Raw genomic sequence first — 23,694 nt, forward strand, 5'->3', positions numbered from 1 at the left:
AATGGTTCCAGGAGTCCATAAAGCTTTTGGTTGAATGCTTTATATCTCCAGAAGCTTATGGCCTTTTCGACCAAGAGTAAAAAGATTATTTTTGAATTAGACTGGATTAAGAGCAGTGTGTCATCAATGAACCATCATTTGTTCTACCATCTATAGTACGAAGTGAGAGCTTTTAATGGGATGCCTTTTTACCTTAAATTGCACCTATTGACTAGTAGAGACGTTATTGGTGATTGGTGATAGACGGGGAAATCAACGTTCCCAGCGGGTTTGTAGGTATTGTGCTCTTCATGTGGAAACAATCTGTCACCTTGTAACTAAATGCACTTTTTTGTCTGTGCCTTGCTTTAATTTCATTAATAGTTTTGTCTTAGATGAATGTTTAATACTGAATGGTTTTGGACACGTATTTTAAATAGCTGCGAGCCTTATAGCTGTGAGTTTTAAAATGTTTATATCTGTATGAAATGTTTTGACATTGTAATAGGTTGGAAGATTTGGTCCTTTTCTGTCCAAGGTTTTATTAAAGTGACTGCTATTCATCTATTGAGTTGACGTGTAATGTAATGAAGTACGTTCATTTTTTTTTCTTTTTGCAAATGTTTTCTTTAACCACATGCAAATAAATACAATACTCATGGTGTGTTTTGAGTGTCTGTGTGCTTTCCAGGGGGACCCGATTGTCATTGAGCTTTCATTGCATGTCATGGTGGTGGTATCTCCCATTGGGTTCGGGCTGTTGGGCTAAAGTCCTCCCTGTGTCTTGTTGGGTCAAATTGCTTTGTTGAGGACTGATGGGGAGGTGACAGACGGTTCTGTCCCAACTTATGTCATTACTGTATGGGTGCTAGAGACATCCTCAGTTGGTAGTTATGCTGGATGGGTTCCCTGATGGGTAGTTCTGCTAAATACATTCCCAGATAGTTGGTATTAGCAACGAATAAGTGCTAGACGTCCTTGGAACATAGTTCTGCTCAGGCATTTCCAGGTGTGTGGGATTAGCAAGCAAGGGCATTTCCTGGATTGATAGCGTAGTTCATATTTGAAGAGTATCCTCAAGTTCATAAGTGCTATTAGTGCTTGGGTTGGCACTTCTGCTAGATGGATTACCGGTAGGTAGTTCTGCTAAATACATTCCCAGATAGGTGTGATTAGCAAAATAAGTGCTCAACGGCACACTCTATCTAGTTCTGCTTATTGAATTTTCAGATGAGTAGGATTAGCAAGCATGTGCTTTCTTGGACTGATAGCGTAGTGCATGATTGCATAATTGCATGACATTGATCATGCTCATAAGTGCTATTAGTGCTTGGGCTGCAGGTCTAGTACCATCTGTCCAGATTATTGGAGAAATATCCATCTCTCTAGGTCTCAATGATTCAATTCCATCCTGTACATGGGTAGTACTACGATTCGGTTTCAAGTCTGGGCAAAGGCTCCAGATAGTGGGGGTAGTTATCGTCTGCCCTGAGAGTCTATTAAAGGGCCCGTATTGAGCTGGATACCATACCATGCCATTTCTTGGTCATGGTGGTAAGTAGAGTGATCAGGGCATATTCCCTTATGTGGTTTTAGGCAAAGAGCCAGGTGGTTTTGAGTGCCTTCGTGAATGCTATGTAGTATCTGCTGTGTCTAATGTAGGGAGGCAGTGAGTTCTACAAAGTTGGTGCCAGGGTTGAGTAGGGGGACCCTCCGATCCTGGCCAAATTGGAGATTGGGACAACTAGCAGAAGGGCAGAGCTTGACGTTGTGGTGCGAGTTGGGTGATAAGGCAGAATCTTTTCTTGTAGGAATTTGGGGCCTGCTTTGTGCACCACTCGGTGGGGTAATACAAAGAAGTTTGTAAATGGCCCTGCGTCCAATAGGGAACAAGTGCAGGGTGTGGAGAGCAGGTGAGATGTTGTCCCTTCGTCCCAATGCGAGAAACAATCTGGCAGCTGAGTTTTGTCCATGATGACTGGTAGAAAAGCCTTGAGCGCCAGGCCCACCACCCTGAGTTCAAGCAGATTGATATGCAGGAGGGCCTCTGTCCTGGACCACGCGCCATTAATCGAATAGCCCTCCAGCCTTGGAGGGAGGAATCCATCATCACCACAATGTGAAAGGTGCAGTAAGCTAAAACGTGGTTGAAGACCCTCCTGACTGGGCAACTTGCCAGAGAACAGGTTAGTTGGCCGTGTTCATTCTCGGATGAGTGTCTCAGATCTTTTTTTTATTTATTTTTTATTCATATTTCTTGTTTTGGGCAGTATTCTGAATATCATTCTACTTACTAAACCTAGGTTTATGGAAGTAACATTTATATTAGTTTGTAGAATTGGTATTTTCCTCTGCACTCCTCATGAATGTCATCAGAGAGCAAGTGGTAATACCTACCGACATGTTTTACATCCAGAAGTTTTTCTCAATTTGTTTGGTCCGACTAATTTGAGTTCAAGAAAACCTCTAAGACTTTACTTTTTTTTTTTTTTTTTTTTTTTTTTTTTTTTTTTTTTCTTTTCCCGAGTCCCTCCTAAGACTTTACTTGTGGAATGCTTCTGATGAGCATTCCACCATCCACCCATTTCCTGCCTACCCTCATGACCCTGCCTCTAGATTCTTTTGTGCATTATTAGGATATATATATATATATATTTTTTTCTTTTCCCAGAGGAAGTCCTGATGCATGGCTCTTTAAAATATGCATTGTATATTTTTGGAAGTATGTAGAAGTCGGGGTTTCTTGCAGGGCAGTCCGGGCTGTAATTTGTGGTACCTGGATACTACTTGTATAGCTGGTTCTCAGTTCACAACCTTGAAATGGACCCCTTCCCACCTAGTGGAATACTTTTGCTTGATAATATTTTCAAAATGGTTTGTATTAGACGGAAGGTTAACATACGTTTGCGGTACAATTACGTGAATATGAACATGAGTAATCTGAGGCTATATACACTCCCCTACTGATTACCATTGGACTGATCTCCAATTTGTATTGTTGTTGTGGGTTTCCCACTGCAAGGGGTTGGAGCATTTCTGTGATAGGGTTATACATTTGGGGGTACCTGTTGTGCAGCTTTTTAAAGTAGTAGTCTCCAGTCTCCACTTCTGACCTGTGGTACCAACAACTTCCAGTGACTAGCTTCAAAGGCATTCACCCATTACCAGACCCTTTGCTGAAGTTTGCAGTAGATTGTAGCAGAAATGTGAGGTTTCTTCCACAAATCTGCTTGACATTTCTGTGAAGTTGATGCTACAGTCCTCTTGGTTGTGTTCAATGTCCTGAAATATTTTATTTTTGTAATCTGTTCTAGTTGACTCTGTTTGCACACGACTACTGAAGTGTCTGATTCCAGCCTCCATCGTACCAGAGAATGCAATAGTTAAAGCTGTTTCCTGGCTCTGCACGTGCAAGTCCACTGCCACGACCCAGGTATCTGTATTCCACTGTCGATGCAAGAAAAATCTTTTGTCTGCCTTTTGAGTAAAATGGACAGATTTGGAAAGAGTGCAAAAGAAAATTGTGAACATAAAACATTGTTTGTAATTGCATTTATTTACCATTATCTTGAAACATGCTTGACCTTTCTGTTCAATGTTTCTGCACAATTGGTTAATTTGGTTCTTGCGTTTTGAGCTCCCACTTGCCAGTGTTGTGGTTAAGATCACAGCAAAACTGAGCTAGCCCCCCACTACACAAATACATGGACAGCTATGTAAATGAATAACTTTGATGCTTGTGGATCTGCTTAGAATCACATGCTTTGCATAGGATGATCTCTAGTGGTTGGTGCGGGGCATGGCATTATTTATTTTAGATTTCAAAAAGGTACACCGACGGGGCGTGGATGTAATACTAGCCCTACTGTGATGTGTACAGTACTCCTGATTCTTCATGCGTCTAGGTCCTAGGATTGTTTTTATTTTTTCCATCTGTTTGGTCGAATTTCTCAGAGTTCTATTTCTTCGAAGTTTCTTGCTTCTCATTGAGCACTTACATTTAACTAGTAATATAGATTTGTATTGCTCGAATTACCATCATCACTGAGCACACTCAACGTGACCTGACGACTTGTGACAGCGACTTTGTGGCACTGCATGGTTCTGGAGAGTCGCTGATGGCCTAAATCTCTTCAGACTTTGCTCTTGACAGTAGGGGGAGCGGGGGAAAACATTTATCACATTTTAAGAGAAGGTTTCGACACATTTCCCCCATAATATATCATATTCTCACTGTCCGCCAGTAGTCCCGCCTGTAACTGTGAATTACCCTGGAAAGAGAGTGTAACAACGGTCTTCCAAGAGACAGCCCAGAGGCCAAATGCTGAGCGTGTAAGCTCTTCAAACCAAAGATGCTTAAGGATGGACTAATGAAATGCTGGGCAGCCTATGTGATGCAAGCTGCGGCATCGACTGAATACCCTGCCGACTCGGAGGAATCTGAAGAGGAGCAGGACAGCCCTGTCTTAAGTGATGCTCAGGAGACATCCGATATGGAAACCGAGGATTCCTGAGTGGCATTTCCAAGCTCCGAACGACTGACGTTCCGCTCTTTTATGGAGGCTTCCTGTGGCGACTAAGGCAAACCTATAAATTGCACACAGGGGTCTGGCGTGACACATAGTACACCGACGCCAAGCAAACAGAAGCATAGTGTTTCTCACAAACACCCAACACCCACTGAACCAGTTTCAGCGCTTTGTCGAAAGGCGCTAAAACGTCAGCGGAACACGTCCCCTCAGCAGGCAGCTCCTAAAACCTCTTAGCCAAGTGGTTCTCTCTAGACATGTTAGTAAAAACATGTGCACTAAAACATAAACCGCATGGCTAATCTTTGTTTTATTTTTTCCATGATAGTAGAGACATCGAAGTCTGGGTACACAGGTGGTACCGCTCCTTTAGTAGATGCACTAAAAAAAAGAAAAGACAAGCCCAAGAGTCGGAAGAAGAGGTGGTATTTCCATTACAAGACACACTTCTAGTGGCGGTTGGACTAAAGGTAGGTTTGAAAAAACACTACAAAAATAGCTGCTTTCATGGCATTTGTCGAGAAACGTCCCATTAAACGAAAACCTGTTGTACAGGAGGACTAACCTCTGCTGAAAACGGCTAGAATAGAACCCACTCGCTCTTATGAGGAGTCCATAATCGAAGTGGATGCAGATGAGTATGAGGTTTTTGTAGAAGACCCATGCACTGAGCCAGATGACTATACTGTCCCATCACCAGACATAATTGATGATCCCATGTCTAAATCGTCCATTGGTGATCTTATTATATACAATGATCTTATTAAAAAGGCTGCAGATTATTTCAAAATCAACACCCAGGAATCCAAAGAGGACACTGATTTTGTTGATCTTCTCAACGAAAAGAAACCAATACGGCAATGTATCACGTTTTTGTATATTTTTTGCATTGTGGTTAACCTTTAACACATTACAGAATAGAAAAATACAAGGCACATCAATAAAAACATATTACTGTATAAATCACTAAAATTGATGTAGAGTAAGTACATTTATAATAAAATTCATTTAAATATAGACAAAAGAAAATAACTTTTTCTAAAGTACATCATACAGTCCCACTATGGCAAATCTAAAAAGGACCATTCATGGCAAGCACCATTGAGGTAATTTCTACCTAACAAATTGATACTTAATAAATAGATTGATAGTACAGTTCATTTAGATATAATTTAAAGAAGATAACAATTTCTAAAGTGCATCATTCAGGTTCGGCGGAATCCAACTGTAAAGAATGTAAAAAGCTAATCACTGCAAGCACAATTGCGGTAGCTCCACCAGACAGACAATACTGCCAAATAATCCCATATTCACTCAAGGCAAACCAGTTTAGATGTTTCTTGAAATAGACTGATCTTCTACCATGCAGCACTTCACAAGATATAATTAGATGTTTCAATGTTTCTGATTCATTCTCAACTTTGCAGAATCAACACCTTCCCGTGTTGGGCTGCAACAGCCCATATCGTACTAGGAGATCCTTGGTTCGATATAGATTCCAACAAAATTGCAAGAAACACAATCACATTTTTCTATCGGGATTTATGGCTAGGAATGGGGCAAGAATACCTGCATTTTTATGGTCCCCACTCAAATGACTCATTCAGCTATATATGCATGCAAACTGTCAATGGTAGAAGGCCAGTTATAACGATACAATGACAATTTCACCTTTCCCGGGTTTGTGATCAATTCAATATTTGAAGTCCCAATTGTTTCTAACAGGTCAGTGCAAAATGTGCAAAAGTCATTAACAAATCGGTCCCCCTTACTAAACAAAATTGATTGTAGATTTAAAAACAATGAATTATATTTTGGACTTAACATTTTATAATAAAGACTTCAGAATTTCCACCAGTCCCTGGCTTTTAAAGAATAGATACCAAGTTCTCACCTGATTGCGGCAATAGGAACACTGTTAGGAAGGCGAATCTTCTTCCAAATCCTACTTTCAAGAACCGAAAAAAAGCAGTAACCCATGTTGCCAAGATTTCGCACCCATATACAATTTTCGGAACATTCTTTCCCTCCATAAAATTTCAATGCAGGGATCGGGGTACAGTTTCCAAACTTTGAGTTCACTCCACACGTCGGGGTCAACAGTTTGTTTGTCTGAATTCTTAACCATTCCTTGATGTATTGTTTTTGCAAGTTGGCTGTAATAGGAAAACTCAGGTAAACAAATTGATTAACTAGCTCCATAGGTACAGCATCCATACACCATTTAAACTTTGGGAGGTTCTTGCGCAGCCAGCATTGCATTGCCTTGGTATTATCTGGGTTCACGCTAAGAAAATGGCCCTCATTACAGGTCTGTCGGTAAGCCTGGTGGTGATAACGGTGGCTTGCCACCAGACCTGAAAAAGATTACTGGCGCCTGATTTCCCGGTAACACCGGGGTATTACAACCCGGGCGCTCGGGGAGTCGGGCGCCAGTAATTTTGGTAAGTCCCCATTTCCATGGAGTCCAATAGGACTCCATGGGAATGGGGACCATGGAAGCATCGGCAACGTTAATACCGGTGCCAGTGCTTCCGTAAAATTCTGCAGGTGGGACGGCTCCTGGCCCGTAGAGTTATACTGGACCGGCAAAGTTTGCAATGAGGCCCATTGAGTCCTTGCGAAATTAGAAAATGCAGTGATTAGATTCTGAAGACCTAGTTGTGTGCAGTCAAATGAAAGAAAATCGTTGGCATATGCCAACCACATTACCTTCAGATTCCCTATTTTAGGGGTAGCAAATGCAGCCGGAAATAAGATTTTGCCAATATCGGACATGTAGAGGTTAAATGGGCAGGGCGCAATCATTTAGTCCGGCCTCATCCCTCTAAATGTGTTAATAATATAGGATAGACCTCCCTGCTGATCCAATCTTTTTTGCATATTTTTATGATCTCTTCCAAAATGTTGCAGTTTTAACAGGGCACAATGAGACCATGTATAGGACCTTGTTAGCAGCGTCCATGAGCATCTTGGATCTGAAATAGTCGGGACACTAACTCAGGGTAAACAAGCACCATTATTAAGAATGCACTTGATGCCAATGAGACTGCCGGTAGAATAAGGGTTGAGGGTACACTAATCAAGACCTGAAGGGCTAAGAAATTCGGGTTTTGGATCTGAAACTCGGGCCACACTGCTAAATATACCTGTAGAGGAGAATGTCTTGTTTGGGAAGGCAGTGGATGATGCTCTGGAGACTGCAAAGAAGGAGCACAAATCCCTAATGACTCTAAGGCAAATTTCAAATAAACCCTTTCAACAAAGAGGTTCCTATTCCAACTGCTGTAGTTTTCATAGCCAATACTACACAAGATCCTTAGCCTAGTCTGGCTTCACCTCAGGAGCAGGCTCCAGCTCGTGGTATACCAACCAAAACAAAACATGTTAAAGGGAAAATCCTTTTTCAACCCACCAACACACATCACAATCACAACAGACACATTACTCTCAGGATGGGGAGCCCATTGCCTCCACCATACAGTGCTGACATGTAGATCCTAGCCAAAAAAACACATCGATGTTTCAGAATGGCTTGCAGTCTACAAAGCACTACAAGCTTTCTAACATCTTAACTGGGAAAAATGTACTAATTACTACAGACATATACCATACACATCCTACGTGGGCTTATCTGAAAGTGTTACTAGCATGCATATCCTGGAATTATATATTTGTCAGGTGGTATGTCAATCAAAACGTATAATTTAACATCATTTAGTATTCCATGCACATGACTTTATACACATGATGCACCTAATATCAAAATCTTTTTTTTTTTAAATGTGGTTCATGCATCAATTTTAAGCATCTTCATTTTATGTGGATTGTTTAAATAAGATGCATCATGCATATGAGGCCAAGTGGATGGGGATACAAAATTATGTTAAATTAGGAGTTTGATTGTCATACCACTTTGCAAATGTGTCGTTCAATGGTATACATGCTAAAAATGAGAAATCGTAATGAGTATCACTTTCAGATAAGCCCTGTGAGAAACCCAAGGGTGTTCTCCCTCCTATTCTCCATGGATCCTCTGCGCAGGTGGCCAGGGAAAGCCATCGCTCTTGGATCCTGTCCCTGGAGTGGACAAGCGAGGGAGGATAACCCGGGAGGAGGGTCTGTGGGGACTAGGAGTTGGATGCCCTTGGCAGAGACATGGTATCCCGCTTTTCCTACTAATGACCAACCAAACCCTTCCCCAGTCTTCATAGGGTATTATAAACCAACTCCCCTGACTTTGCCATGTAAAACTATAAAAAGTACTGAGACGAGGAAGAGGCAACTGGAGTAATGAAGACTAGATGCTTTTACCACTCTGGTACTGGGACGAGGAAGAGGCCTGCTGAGACCAGTAGAGGTCAGGCATGTCCTGTAAGGGAGGCATGGTATCCGAATTGTGACACTGACACAAAGGATACCATTTTGTAAAACCTTTATTGAAGTTTCAATGAGGTTGAAGAAACTCCTACTTTGACCTATAGCTAACATGGGAGTAGCCTCGACCATCAGATAATGAATAAAACTGTCCTAGTCCGTCTCTGTCAAATCAATATGGCCTATAATAACAAAACCTAATGCCTGCCCTATATCTTGTATAACAAATGTTAAAAATAAAATCAGTGTTCAAATATAAAGAATAAATGTGGCTCGAGTCAACTCTCCTCCCCACGTTGGACAGCATGGGGTAAGGCGGTCCCCGTAGGCAAGATGACCCACTCGGGCTCTAAACGTAAAAGGCAGTTCAAAACGTGGATCGAGGCCCGCCTTGCCTTCCACGTTAAAGTTACTTTACAACTTCCAGCACACAGTTCACAAGACAGTTTATGCTGGTCCCCCTCCGCCGGCCTCAGATCTCTTAAAGCAAAAGCACAGTTCACCAAAAGGTTCACGTCGGTCCCCCTCTGTCGGGCTCGGACCATTCAAAGCAAAAGCACAGTTCACCAATAGGTCCCCCTCAAACGGGCTCAGACCTTTCACAGCAAACCACATGCAGGAGTTCCCTTCCCCACGCTCGATTCACTACCTTTAGGGGTTCCCTTCCCCTAAATTATTTCACCTTTGGTCTCCCTCAATCGAGCTCGGACCGTTTTCTGATGTTGAAGACTTTCAAATATTTGTGGCTTCTTTTCTACAGACCTCCACAGGACCACTTCGACTTTCCAGTTTGCAATTCACACTTCTAGGTCATTTACCCCAGTGCTTCCTGGTCTGGGTTGTTCACTATATTATGCACCAAAATTCAATGTTTACCTTTTCCCTTTTCCCTCGCCTCTGGGTCAATTTTCAATTACTTTGCTTTACAGTTAATTCACTTTATCGCTACATACTTTTTACCTTTCAGAGACTTTTGGGTGGGGCTACTTTCTTTTCCTGGACCACTCAGTTACTCTGTATCGCTGACCTTCCAGCTATCATTACTTCAAAGTTCATTTGCAGGTCTGCCTTTCCTCGCGTCTCATCCACACGCATTTAGCCTTCAAGTGTGATATGATGTTGCTTCTTTACTCTTTTCTCAGCACACAGGTCACTTACCAACACACCGGCTGTGTGCGTTTCTTTCTTGTCTATCAGTTGCGAGTCAAGGTCAGTGCCACAGGCTCAGCCTCCCCTCCCCAACAGTCGTTCACCAAGGAGGGTCGCTGACGTCTTTGAAACACAATGCTGCCTTCTTGTTTGTGATTCGGCTTCCTCCACGTGTCTTTCCCGGCTTTTTGGAGGCAACAACCTCCTGCAGGTAACTCCTGGGTTCCTCCACCCATGGCTCTTGTCCCTCGGTCCCTTGCTCTGCTCCAGCAGGGTTGCCTTTGCCCCAGAAGTTCAGCTCTTACTCGTGTTCCACCTTGCTCAGTGTCTATGTTCCACCTTTTATCTGTGTGAGGAGAGCTAATTGGTATCGGGCGTATGCTCTTGACTAAGTGCCTAACTTTGCCTGACCCAATTAGCGGGACATGTCCAAGGTGAGTTGTACAAGCTAGCATGTTTACTCTGTCGCCCTCGTGCTTGTGTAAAAGGGGGGAGCTTGAATATCAGAGAATCCCCTGAAATTGGAGGGATCATGGGTACGGGAAAGGGAGGAATACTACGTCTCGCCATCAGCTGCCTCTCCCCGAAGACCCTTCACCCTGGGGATCCCCCCACCCCCCTCCGCACTGGTCCAACCCCAAGTTCTGGATCCAAAGGCGATGGCCGTACCCTGGCCACCTGAGAGATGCCCGGGGCGTAGTAGGTGAGACACCCTTCGGTTTCTCACAGTCCCCTGAATGATGGTCAGGCAGAGTTAATTGTAAACTCACATCTGCATCCTGTTAGGGAAACATCATTAAAACAATATTATTGATTTTGAACTATCTATAGACTTGTGGCAGGAGCCTCAGCATATTTTGTGTTTTGAGCTTTGTTTTTGAACTTTGTTTTTGAACTTTGTTTTTGAACTTTGTTTTTGAACTTTGTTTTGGAACTTTGTTTTGGAACTTTGTTTTGGAACTTTGTTTTGGAACTTTGGGACGGGAACCAGAGTCCTGGATGTTCCTGTAATATATTTGGAATTTAAGGCAATCCTGATACTTTTGGTTTACTTAGGGAAGGGAGCTGAAAGAAAGCTGTGAGCTGGACAGAACTCTGAATGTTATGTTAACACTATTTTTGTTCATTGTTGACACCCCTACGCATTGTATGAGATTAGTTGTGAGGGCAAGTATAGGTTTTGGACACAGACCGATTCCTAAGTTGAACTTATAGACTTTGACTTTACTTAGTTTTGGTTTGGTATGGAAATCCCACCATAGCATATGGCAAGATAGACGTTTTTCCATCCTGACATTTATATTAATAAAAGTGTTTAGTTTGAACATGTTGTCTGTGTCTTAATCCAAGATGCCTTCACAGCCCACGTAGGATTTGTTTATGTTGCATGTTTAACTCCCTGTTCTCTGTGGGAAGTACAGGGAACCCTGGTGTAGGTTACAGCCTATTATAACCGACAGCACACCCACCATGTTTCACATCAACAAACAGGGGGGGATTCACTCCCCAAATCTTCCACACTAGCACACAAGATTTGTAAGCCTCCAGAAAGGAATTTGCCTACCATATTGACAAACCTCTACAATGTCTTTACTGTCTGTACCCAGACCTCAAGCAGGAGTGCGTGATATGCCTGAGCTTCTCGATGAAGATGACGAAAGACAGGCATAGCATGCTGGCGGCCTGCCTAAATTCCAACAAGGACTCTGCCCTGTGCTGAGCAGGGTCCTGCCTCATCCAGCACCGGCCGGTCCAAAGAGCGGTCTCCCTCTGGAAAGAGGTCTTAAATCCTTTCAGGTTGCCCCACCCGTGGGGTCCAAGGCCAAGAGCCGCAAGTCTGAGTCCACCGGATTGGCCGCTGATGGGGGTCCTAGATTGGATATGCCGTGATTGCTATCGCCCTCTGCCTCTGGAGCCAGCCTACTATCGAGCTCCTCTTCAAAGAAGTCCTCCAACCCGGCCAAGTTACGGGCGAAATCTGATAAACCCAAGATAGAGGATGAGAAGGCCTCACAGCCCAAGCAGGCTCAGCTGGCGCAGCCAAAGTCCCCGTCAACCACTTCCTCGACATCTGCTGTGACAGCCACGGCAGCCAGGGTGCTGATCCTGCGAGGGTGGCTCATAGTACAGAGAGTATCCCTAACCCCGCGGCATGACACGGCCGTAGAGGCATCAACGAAGTCTGCAAGCACCCCTGGAGGGGGAAAGACACTGGTCCAGGTCCCAGTCCAAAGCCCTCAAGGAGGAAAAGGGGGGGTGGTGGTCGGGGGCCCTGAAACAGCCCTCCAAGGTTAGCGTTCAACCAATGGATGACGACCAAGAGTCAGTTCATGGTCCACGAGGATGACTCAGCGCTGGGCCTAGCAATCCTTTGTTACATCCTCAACCAAGGGACATGTCTGTGGACGTTCTGTCGGCTCTCCACTCCGTGGTGTCAGAGATTCAGCAGAGGATGCCCCCAGCACCGGAACCCATAGTGCCGCAGGCTCCTGGTCAGCCTCCATGTAAAAAGAGAAAGGTTCATCAGATGCCCCCACATCTACCTCCTCCACCACGTAGGGCCTTGACTTCCCCGGCAGACCAGGGATGCGTACTGGGACAGATACAGCCACGGGTACCGACAAAGACTTTGTTGCGATGGACGATGAATCACTGCATTTGGATGCTCCTCATAGTCTCTCCACCAGATGAGGTGGGATCATTCCACTTCATGATCTCCACGGTCTCTGAGCTCTTCTAGCTGGTGCCAGAGGAAACCAGGAAGGAGGGTTTCTTGTATCAGAAGTGAGCGTCCAAGAGAGAGACTATCATGGTGGTACCTTTTCTGGACTACATTAGGGAGCAGGGCCTAGCCCTCATGAAGAACCCATGCACCTGTCCACTCAAGCGAGTCAGGTTGGAGAAGAAGTACAGGGTGCCGGACTCCGCACACAAATGTCGTAACTGTCACCAGACTCAGTAGTGTCGGTTGCCACAAGAAAACGTACAGCTAACCCAGCCTCATCGTCGTTGATTCTCCCAGACAGTGAGGGGAAGAGGATGAACGCCATGGGAAAGAAAGCCATTTACACGAAGGCATCCCCAATCCAGGTGGCCAACGCCCTTGCTGTCCTGGGCAGGTACGACAGGGTTTTGGTACAAGCTGAACCCGATCCTGAAGTTCCTCCCCGGCGACAAGAAGATGGAAGCTCTCGCCCTCGTTCAGGAAGGGGTAGTCTTGTCGGACCATGCCATTATGGTTGCAGTGGACGTCGCTGAAACGGGTTTCCGGCAGATGGGGAAACAGTCTGCCTTCGTCTACAAGGATGGTTGAAGGCCACTAACTTCCGTCAGGGCGTCCAAGCGAAGGTGCTGGACATGCCCTTTGGCGGAAATCTGTTTGTAAAGGCTGTCAACGAGTTCCTCCAGGCCATTAAAACAGATAACGACGTGCTCCCTGAGCACTCTTCAGCAGTATTGCTTGTCTTTTTTTTTTGGCTCCTCCAGGGCAAAATCGAGCAGATCATCAAAGGGTTTCTCCACATCCTACAGGCAACCCCCCCCCCCCCCCCCCCTCCCCTGATCCTCAATGCAGGAATCCTACAGGGGGCGCAACCAGGCCTACGGTACGGTGCCCAACTAAGCCCAAACTGGTCAAGATGTCGGGACTCCACTCGTACACCCGGTGGTAGGCCAGCTGACTATGTTCGTCAGCAAGTGGAAGAAGATCAAAACCCAAAAGATGGGTGCCGGGCACTCTTGCCCAGGGGCACACTTTGAAGTTCAAACGCAAGTGCTCAAGTATTTCACCGGTTCCCCGTCTGGAGCTTCACATCCCTCAGCTCCTGGAAAAAGTGCGAGCCATGCTACGGAAAGGGGGGGCGATAGAGCTTGTTACCCAACGGCTCCGGGGTACCTGGAGTCTATTCCAGGTACTTTCTAGTAAGAAAGAAGACTGGGGGTGGGAGACCCATCCTGGACCTACCCCATCTGAACAAGTACCTGAAGTCCCAAAAATTCAGGATGGTCGCGTTGCAACACATGCTCGGCCAACTGGAAGAAGGGGATTTCTTGACGTTGTTGGACCTAGAGGATGCATACTTCCACGTCCCCATTCACAAGAAACTTCGTAAGTTGCTACGGATCGTGGTGCAAGGCCAACACTACCAGATCAAGGCCCTGCCATTTGGCCTGAGGTCCGCCCCAAAAGTGTTTACAAAATGCCTGAACCCAGTGGTGGCCCATCTGCGTCTGCAGGGAATTCATGTATACTTGTATGTGGATGATTGGCTGGTATGCGCCCGATCTCGGGAGCTGGCCACCAAGCACACGAAGGAGACTGTGAGGTTCTCTGTGAACTATCCGAAGGCCAGCTTAACGCCATCGCAGAACATGCTGTTCTCTGGTGCCAGACTCTACACAGTGACTTGCTGGGCTACACTCCCTGAGGAGAGGCTAGGAGCCATTCATGGAAAGGTGCGACTGTCACTGGCGAAGATGGGCATGATGTCGTCCTGCATCTACCTCGTCCGTTTCTGCAGCCTGCAGATGCGACCACCCCCCACCGCTGCAGGAATTTGTGGATGCACGTTGGGTACAAGTGTCCAGAGGTTTTGCGAACAAGATTCCTCAACGAGTTAGAATGGTGGGGTGTGTGTTCCCACATTGCCCAGCGGACAGAATTGCAAACTGCCATACCAGGAGACTGTCACCACGGATGCGTCTCCGCAAGGTTAGGCGGCTCATACCCGACGTCTTCACGCCAGAGGTCTGTGGCTTCCAGGGGAGAAGGATCTGCACATAAACATCCTGGAGCTACGTGCATTGTTCTGGGCCCTCAAGTCTTTCCTTCCGTCTCTGAAGGGAAAGGTGGTGAGGATCTTCACGGACACCACCACCATGTTCTACATCAGCAAGCAAGGGGGCACTCGGTCTCCAGCAATCTCAGGACTTGTGGCACTTGGCCATCGGACAGGGGATGTTCCTCACCCCTCTCCACCTGCCAGGCATCAAGAACACCATTGCAGACTCCCTCAGCAGGGAGCTGCGCTCCTGCCACGAGTGAGAAATTCGTCACGATCAGGAGGACCGCCTGTTCGTCAAGTGGTGCAGACCATGGCTGCGAACTCCAAATGCCAGAAGTTTGCCAGCAGATTCCATCAATCAAGGAGCTTTGGGGTGGTATTGCGTTTTCCTTCCCATCGGAAGGTATGTTTATTTACACGTTTCCCCCCATTCCCTTTCCTGCTACGTGTCATCAACACACTCGGTGTCGATGCAAGATGATACTTCTCGCCCCAGCGTGGCTGTGGCAGATTTGGTATCCGGACCTACTCAGCCTGTTCACGTCGCTTCCAGTTAATTTGCTGGTACCTCCGGACCTGCTCACCAGAGAGGGAGGCGCAATCCTTCATAACCACCCAGGATTACTGAACCTGAAGGCATGGCTCCTGCAGCCTTAGAATTTGAAGGTTATGAGTTGCCAGCAGACTGCAGGGAAGTCCTTGCCAAAAAGCCAGAGCGTTGTTTACTCTAGTGCTCCGGCCACAAGTGGAAGCGTTTTGCTACGTGCTGCCGGTCACAGAAGATAACCTCTCCGAGGGTCACGGCTCCACAAATCCTTCAATACTTGCTGTCCTTGGCAAAAGCTGGACTGGCTCGCGCATCCATCAAGGTACACTTGGTGGCCATATCACGTTGCACCAGATCCCTGGGAAGACCCTCGCTGTGGTCCCACAGAGTAGTCAAGGAGATTCTCATGGGATGGCATGGGAACTCGACGTGGTTCTGATGAGGCTCATGTGGGCATCTTTCGAACCTTTGCATCAAGCCCCATTGCAGTTTCTCTTTTGGAAAACAGCTTTCCTTGTGGCCATCACCTCTGCCAGACGTGTGGTTGAGATCCAGGCACTATCCTGCAAGCAACCGTATCTGACTCAACAAATCAAGTGTGGTACTATGTACACACCCCCTCTTTCATGCCGAAGGTTCCATCCGAAAGCCACCTCAACAATCCTTTAGTGTTACCTGTTTTCTTACCGAAACCTTTGTCGCCGGTGGAAAGGGCCTTGCACTTGCTGAATGTTGCTCTCGCCTTGAAGTTCTACGTGACTTACACGAAGAGTTTTCGGAAAACTTCCCAATTGTTTGAACTTTGGTCCTGTGAAGCATGGGACTGCCTTGTCCAAGGCTTCCATTTCAAGGTGGCTCTCCAGTTGCATCGTGCACTGTCATCAGCTGGCGAACCGGCCGCTGCGGGGCTGTCTGAGAGCCTATTCCACAGGAGAGATTGCTGCGACAATGGTGTTCCTTTCTGGAGTGCCTCTCCTCGACATCGGCTGGGCTGCAACGTGAAGGTCCAGGCACACCTTCACTAAATTCTACTGCGTCGACGGGGATTCCAGGGAGGAGTCCAGAGTAGGCCAGGTAGTGCTACGCAACCTGTTTGCTTGAGGTGAGTCTGTTCCTGGGACAAGTTTAATTGCATTAGTTTAGCCTTGCCACCTCCTGTGGTTGTGTAATGTTGTATTGCTGTGTATTCGTTATTCATGAGCACGTGAATCCATGCCAGACCCCATGCTGGAGAAGGTTTAAGTTACTTACCTGTAACTATTGTTCTCCAGCATTGGTCTGCCATGGATTCACATGCAAACCCTCCCTCCTTCCCCTCTGCGGCTTTTCTTGGTTGTACTGCCACTTTACGTGCTTACCAAATCTGAAGATGGCTGCCAGTGACGGGGTTTAGGAAGACGACTGTCATTGGATGGGGGCAGTATGACCCAGAGGACAGTGATTGGTTTAGAGGAGAAATAGTTTTTAAGTGAAACTGTTTTTCTTTTACCGAGGATTCCTAGCCTGATGACAGGGAATATTCATGAGCGAGCAAGCTGCGTTATTACTGCTGGGTTGGGTGCTAGAAGGTGGCAAGAAAGTGGCTGTAAATAATATTTCTCACCTGAACGGGCAGGAGAAATATTATTTCCCGCCACTTTAGCGCACAGGCCCCACACAAGTAACACAGCGTGCTGGCAGAAGGCTTTTAAAATATTTTTTATTTTCTTGATTAAATGTGCCACAAGTGCTTTCATCACGAGAATAAGCGTATTTAAAAGGCCTTCTGAAGGCAGGATGGCTGTGTTATTAGTGCAGGCAGGCCAGGCTGATGTGTGCCCCATCCCCCCCACATCCCCCATTGAGACCGAAAGCAGTGTGAGGCACCTGTGGGATGCATACAAATATGGCGACAAAGATGAGGCAAGATGGGGGCGCTTGCGACCAAGATGGCCGCTTCCTTCTGAGCTCTGCAAGGATGCCCGCAGGAGGGGGCCACCGGCCATGTACAGTGTGCACAGTCAGCTGTGCGCTGAAAATCCCATTCTAAGGTCCTTGGGAGCTGTGCAGTGGGTCGCATCTGGCTGCAGCATTCCGCTGCTTTAGGAGCAGCACCCTGCTGTCCCAAGAAGGGGGGACACAAGCCTCACAGAGCGGCATTTTAGCAAGGGCATTCCGCCTGCTGATCCCAGCTCCCGAAACCAAAGAGGAAGCAACTATTAACAGTTAATTGGCCCAGTAAAAGAATGGGCACCCTGCGATCCACAGGAGCATTTAAGTGACCCTCCTTCAGGATTACACCACTCCCGGAGCACCCGCAGCCCTCCACCGCCCATAGCGAAGTGTCAAGTGGTTGAAGAACGGAGAGTCGCTGGGCTAGCACACGCCTCCGCTGGTCCGTGACTGAGCACAGTTGAATACAGTGCGCTACGGCTGAAGCTGACATCTGCCATTCCAGTGCCACCAACAGCAAGGAAACCAGTTAGACCCTGCATCCCCCCACCACATGGCACTCTGCCACCTGGGGCACCGGAAAAACAAATTATAAAATAAAAATATAAAATAATATGACTTGTAAGGTGACTTGAAGAGCAATGCGGAGCTGACCCAGATGGTGACGGAGGTATGACTCAGTGCAGCAGGATTCCACTGGTAGTTGTTTCCCTGGACCAGGGGGTGCACGGCACGCAGGTACCTGGGACCACCTGGAGAGTGCACAGATTGCAGTGTGGATGGGGGGAGGGGGGTGAGTACCCTGATCTGGACCTGGCAGGAAAGCTGGACTGGTGCAGTAGCTCTGGGTGGAGGCTGCTTCACGCTCGCTCTGTTACTGTGGTGTGAGCCACTATTTCTTGCAGTCCTACCTTTGATATTCTTTGCCTGGTGAGCTCTATGTGCAGACATGGAGGTGGGGGAGGCCTCATACATGGCAAAGGGCAACAAACAAAAATAAGCTAAGCTGCAGTTTTGCCACATGGAAGAGCGGCTGCCTGTGGGTGCAGAGGGGATGCTTCCCCCAGGATGCCAGTAGACCAGGAAAAGGTGCAGTACCCTTCTGGTCTGGGCCCTGGTGTTGGCGCCCTTTCCCCGGTCTTGGAAATTGTATTGGCGGAGATGAAAAGCGGCTTTGCAGCTATTAACATGAAGTTGGACAGAATGGCTTACAAGGTGGTCAGAATGCTAGAGTGCATTGACAAGGAAAGCGGTAGCATGTCAGAAGTGCAGCAGAGTTGGCACTGGAGGATTCTAGCGGCAATATGGGTCAGGCGTTACGCACGCTGCAACGGGAGGTGAAGGACATTAAGGATAATGAGGATTTGTATGCGCACGCTCGGAGGAACAACATTTTTGTTTTTGGATCCCAGAACATTGAGATTTTTCTAGAGGAATTCATCAAGTATTTTGCAGGATCTCAGCTCCCCCGCATCCCTCCACATCCCCCACCGAGTTCCACCACAGGTGCAGAGACAAGGTCTCAACCCGCACCCTGTTATTGCTCATTTATTGAATTACAGAGACTGATGTGGTGTTGTGGCAAGCCTGTAAGCTCGGTCACCTACAGGATAAAGAGGCTAGCATTTCATTCTATCCAGACTTTACCCCTTCTGTCCAAAGGTCTTGCCTCACTTTTCTTGCGGCCAAGCGAGGTACTCTGAGAGCACGATCTTCAGTACACTATGCTTTGCCTTTCCTGGCTGCAAGTGGTCCATCACAACAAGACCTGTTTCTTTACTGCTCCGGCCGAGGTGCAGTACTTCCTTCAAGCTCTACCCAAAGATTGAGAGGATGTCTGTTGGACTGGGGTGATGGCTGACATGACCGATTGTGGCTGGGAGGATGCAATGTTCTTGGATCTTACAGAGCCCAGCTGATGTTTGTGATCTGGTATCCTTTTGAGGTTTTCTTTGGTTTCTTCAGTGGGCTGGCCATCCTGGGTCCATAACAATGTGTGTCGCTGCTATTTTTATTGTCGTCAATGTAACGATACAGATCATTTGCTATAATGTTGGAAGTAGGAGGCCCCCTTCTTATGGGGTTCGTCCGAGGGCTGGGCCATCTGTGTTTAGTCCGGCGTCCCCAGGTGTGTACTAGAGTTTGTTGGGTGTTGAGTGTTGGGACGGGGTATTTCGGTGCAAGTTGGGCAGTGTGGGTGGGCTGTTGTAGGAGGCTGGAGGGGATACCTGAAAATGGTTCACATCTTTACAGAGGGTGTTGTATGGCTGACTGCACGGGCAAATGCATGGGGTGCAATGTGATGGGGGTATTCATGGCGTTGTGTATGTTTGTTAGCTGGAATGTGCATGTACTTAAATACGCGTGCAAGGTTTGGAAAGTGATGAGATATTGTGAACGGCATGCAGCTAATATTCTCTTGCAAGAAACCCATTTCGTAGGGGCTTTGAATGAGGGAGTGGCTAGGTCCTGGGGTAGCAGTCGATATTATGCATCTTTATCTACATATTACAGGGAGATTTTGACTGTGGTCCATCGATCGCTTCGATTTCACCTTGTGGAGCAGGTGGCTGACATTGTGTCTGGGATTTTGGCACACACCCCGATTACCCTAGTTAATGTGTATGGGCTGAATGTTGTTGACCCTGAGTTCTTTGGTGCACTATTGCTTCGGTGTTATAAGTATTTGGATAACACATTTGTCTGGGTTCGGGATTTTAACACAATTTTGAATGAGGTCTTCGATAGGTCTCTGGGTGAACATAGCCCCTTTCATGGGCGGCTCGCAAAACTTTGGGTGGTATGAAGGCACAAGAACTGTTGGATGTGTGGAGGACGCTTCACTCTGAGAGTAGGGCGTATTCATATTTTTTGTCCATTCACAACACGATGTCTCGGATCAACTATGTCCTGGCAAGTCCTGCAGTGGTTCGGATGCTGTCAGATCATTTCTCCAATTAAGTGGACGATTGACTTGGGTTGGGAGTGGATAGTCTGAACCTTTTCAAGGTTCAGGGCCCTAGTATTAATGGACATAGTTTTTCGTAGCGAGGTACTGGAGGTGATAGTGCCATATTTTGAGCACAATTTGGTGCCGTTGGGAGTCTATTATGTGGGAGGCCTTTATAGGGGTAGGTATATGTCGTAGGTATATGGCGCTGGGATTTGGGGTGCTAGAGGCGATCAGGCGCTGCCTCAGTGTGTTTAAGCTAAAGGACCGGGAGGGTCAGTTGTGTGACGGAAACACTGCATGGACGTTGCTTCTCATAAGGAATGCATTAGATGGTTTCTGTTCTCAGGCAGACCGGGAGATTAAAGATCTGGCCTGTCCATCGATGGCTAGGAAGTGTGGTGAAGAGGGTAGGCCGGTTCCGCACCTTGTGTCTGTACTTGGAAGGGGGGGATGGCTGAGATTGCTGTGGTCCGTACCGAGAGTGAGCAGGTGGTGTCTGACCCGGAGTTTCTATGAGCTGTTACATAGTTCGGGGCGGGGGGGTGGGGAAATTGTTCGAAGCCCTACTTAATGAATAACACTGAGGCGCATCTCTGGTTGTGCTAGATCATGAGGCAGTGGAAAAGTTGGATACACTATTCACGGTCAAGGACATTTTGACAGCCATCTAATCGTTGCCCTCATCTAAGGCGCTGGGTACTGATGATATGTCTGAAGTTTGGTCCTAAGGTGACTGGCACATGTATAGTATGTGGCAGGAGGCTATGCGGAGGAGGGTGCTTCCTCCCCTTCACGAGACAGTGATCACCTTAATCTTGAAGTAAGGATCTGCAAGTGCGCGCATCATATAGACCCATCTCGTTGCTTAATTTGGATACGAAGATGTTTGCAAAAGTCTTGGCGGACAAACTTCTCCCTTATGACATCTATTGTTCATCAGGATCAGTCTGGCTTTATGCCTGGTCACTCTGAGCTTATTTTGCGTCAACTATTCCGATGGATCCGAAGGCCCGGGATGTAGCCGCCTTTTTATTTGCCGCGAAGGCACTTCATTCAGTGGGGTGGGAGTATTTGTTTTCAGTACTACAGGCAGTAGGCTTCCCTGCCTATTTTCTGGCAGAAGTGTCTCTTGTATGAGGGTGCGAATGCCTGTATAGGTCTTTTTGGTAAGCGATCGACTGAATTTCTTTTTGGGCGAGGGACCAGGCAGGGGTGCCCGCTGTCACCTGCTTTTTGCAATTGCTATTGAGCCACTGGCTTCATGCATTCGGAAGTGTCACTATGACTGGGGGCTTGCCATGGGAGGCGGACGGGAACTCGTGTCACTTTATGCAGATGATATTGTCCTCTGCCTATCCAGAAGTTAACTTGGAACCGTTGACATAGGAGGTGGATCATTTTTGACTTCGCGTAAACTGGGTCAAGACGGTACTGTTCCCTTTTTTAATGAGTACAACAGCTCCCTGCACTTGTGTATGGTACCTAAAATACTGTATATCTTTCAGAGTGTACCTGTGTGGCCAGGGCAGGGTTTGTCACAGATTTGCGTAGTTTGATGGTTTGGCTGATGTGGCACCCTAAACAGTCTCGGATTATATTTTTTTGGCTGTGCAGCTTCACTTCCCTGTTTATTGGATGTCGGGGGGCCTCCTTGTAACCCCATATTTGTTTCGAGACATTCGGTCCGTCCCTATTTGTTGCAAGGTGTGTTGTCGTCGGCAATGCGAGATCAGTGTTGATTCGACCCAGTGGCTAGTACATTCCATGTGTGGAGGAGGGTTCTTGTGCCCATGGTGGTGGAGGTTCTGTATGCTCCGGCTCTGGGCGATAGCTTTGCCCCCGGATTTGCGATGAGGCGTTGGCTAGGGAATGGGATGATATGGGTATCGTATTTATGCGGGATATGTATCTGGAGAGGGTTTTTTGTCCGCTATGAATGATTTGTGATGAAGGTGAGACGCAGCTTCCAGCTTAAGGTGTCAGTATCCTCTCATGCCGGCTGCTTTTAGGGCATGGTCCCTGTCCTTTTCCGCGGGAGCTGGCTATGGTGCCCCTCTTACAGATCTTGTTGGCTGCGGCTCAGGCAAAGCATGTAGTATTTTGCATCTATATAAGGCTGTTACGGCGGGTACTCCAAAGCGGGATCTGGCACGTGAGTAAAGATGTAGGGACCCAGTTTACTGATAAGCAGTGGTCTGCTATATGTGAGTGTACACATGCTGATGCTACTAGCACCAGGCTGAATCTTCTACAGTTTAAAACCCTACACAGAGTGTATGTGATCCCTGCTCGCCTTCGAATGTCTGATCCCACTAAGAAAGATGGATGTACTCGTTATGCAGAGTCAGCAGACTTCATTCATATGTTGTGGGCATGCCCGGACATTTCTGGGTATTGGAAGAATGTGACGTCTATATGCATGACTGTTTGGCCATGAGGTCCCCTGTGAACTACTGTGCTGTATGTTTGGCTGGCTCCTGGGGTTACCACTGGGCTATCACAAATTTGCTAACTACTACTGGTGTGATCTAGAACTAATCCTGAGAGGTGTACCAGGTATACGGAAGCGCTTGAGCTTATATAATTAAACAATATAGATAAATTAGTTGCCCAAAAGGACTGCAGCACCCGTGGGAACAAGTGTACACCTCTTTTCCACTTATTAAAACACATGGACTAATGATTGTTCCACGGTCGGGTGCGCTGTCTTATTGCATTCTACTTAGTCATAGCCAACTGATGTGCTAATCCTGTTTTGACAAACAACATGAAATTAATTAAAATATTTCTTTAATTCGATTCAAGGTCCATGTACAAACATCTGCAAAGTCTGCAGAGTCCTATGCCAACACGTGTTTCGACCTCACAGGTCTTTCTCAAGGCAAAGCTCTGCTCCAAGTGATACCCAACATTCCATTACGTATATAAAACACTGAATAATACCCAATGGTTCCATCAGATATATATAACCCCCAATTCAAAATAGGGTCAGATGATACAGGGAAAAACATCAAACAATACAAAGAAATATATATATATATATATATATATATATATATATTACCCAACCAGGTTGAAATCTTATTGAATACAGCGGCGCGTAATCAGCAACACATATAAGGAAATCAAATGTGATAAAGATATAAATCAAAATCTTGCAGCTTGAAAATGAAATTTATTGGTTACATATATAATAACAAAATCACCTAATATCCATGTGTGCCACCGTTTAGAGCCCAGTGTTACCAGCCACATGTGTCATTTAACCACAGCCGTTGAGCCAAACACATGCAAAAAACTTAACTTCATGTATATAGGGTCCCATCATCCCTTAACCAATGTGCAAGAGAGGTCCTTTCCTTTGCAATGATCACGCTATATCACCAAGTATTAATTCATCAGTTACCCATTGGGAAGTCTTGTAGATAAGTATCCACTTTTAAT

At 46.5% G+C, this 23,694-nt stretch overlaps 1 protein-coding gene across 1 annotated transcript in view; it reads left to right on the forward strand.

Annotated features, from left to right (window-relative positions):
- The window catches only part of CENPI (centromere protein I), a 1,093,019-nt gene that overhangs the window by 131,683 nt on the left and 937,642 nt on the right, over positions 1–23,694 (forward strand). The window contains exon 4 of the mRNA XM_069613020.1: positions 3,294–3,412. Within this exon, the coding sequence (XP_069469121.1) occupies positions 3,294–3,412 (119 nt within the window). The remainder of the gene's footprint in view (positions 1–3,293; positions 3,413–23,694) is intronic.

Source organism: Ambystoma mexicanum, chromosome 5p (assembly GCF_040938575.1).
Source record: "Ambystoma mexicanum isolate Mex_15411 chromosome 5p, UKY_AmexF1_1, whole genome shotgun sequence".
In the NCBI taxonomy this organism is placed as follows: Eukaryota; Metazoa; Chordata; class Amphibia; order Caudata; family Ambystomatidae; genus Ambystoma; species Ambystoma mexicanum.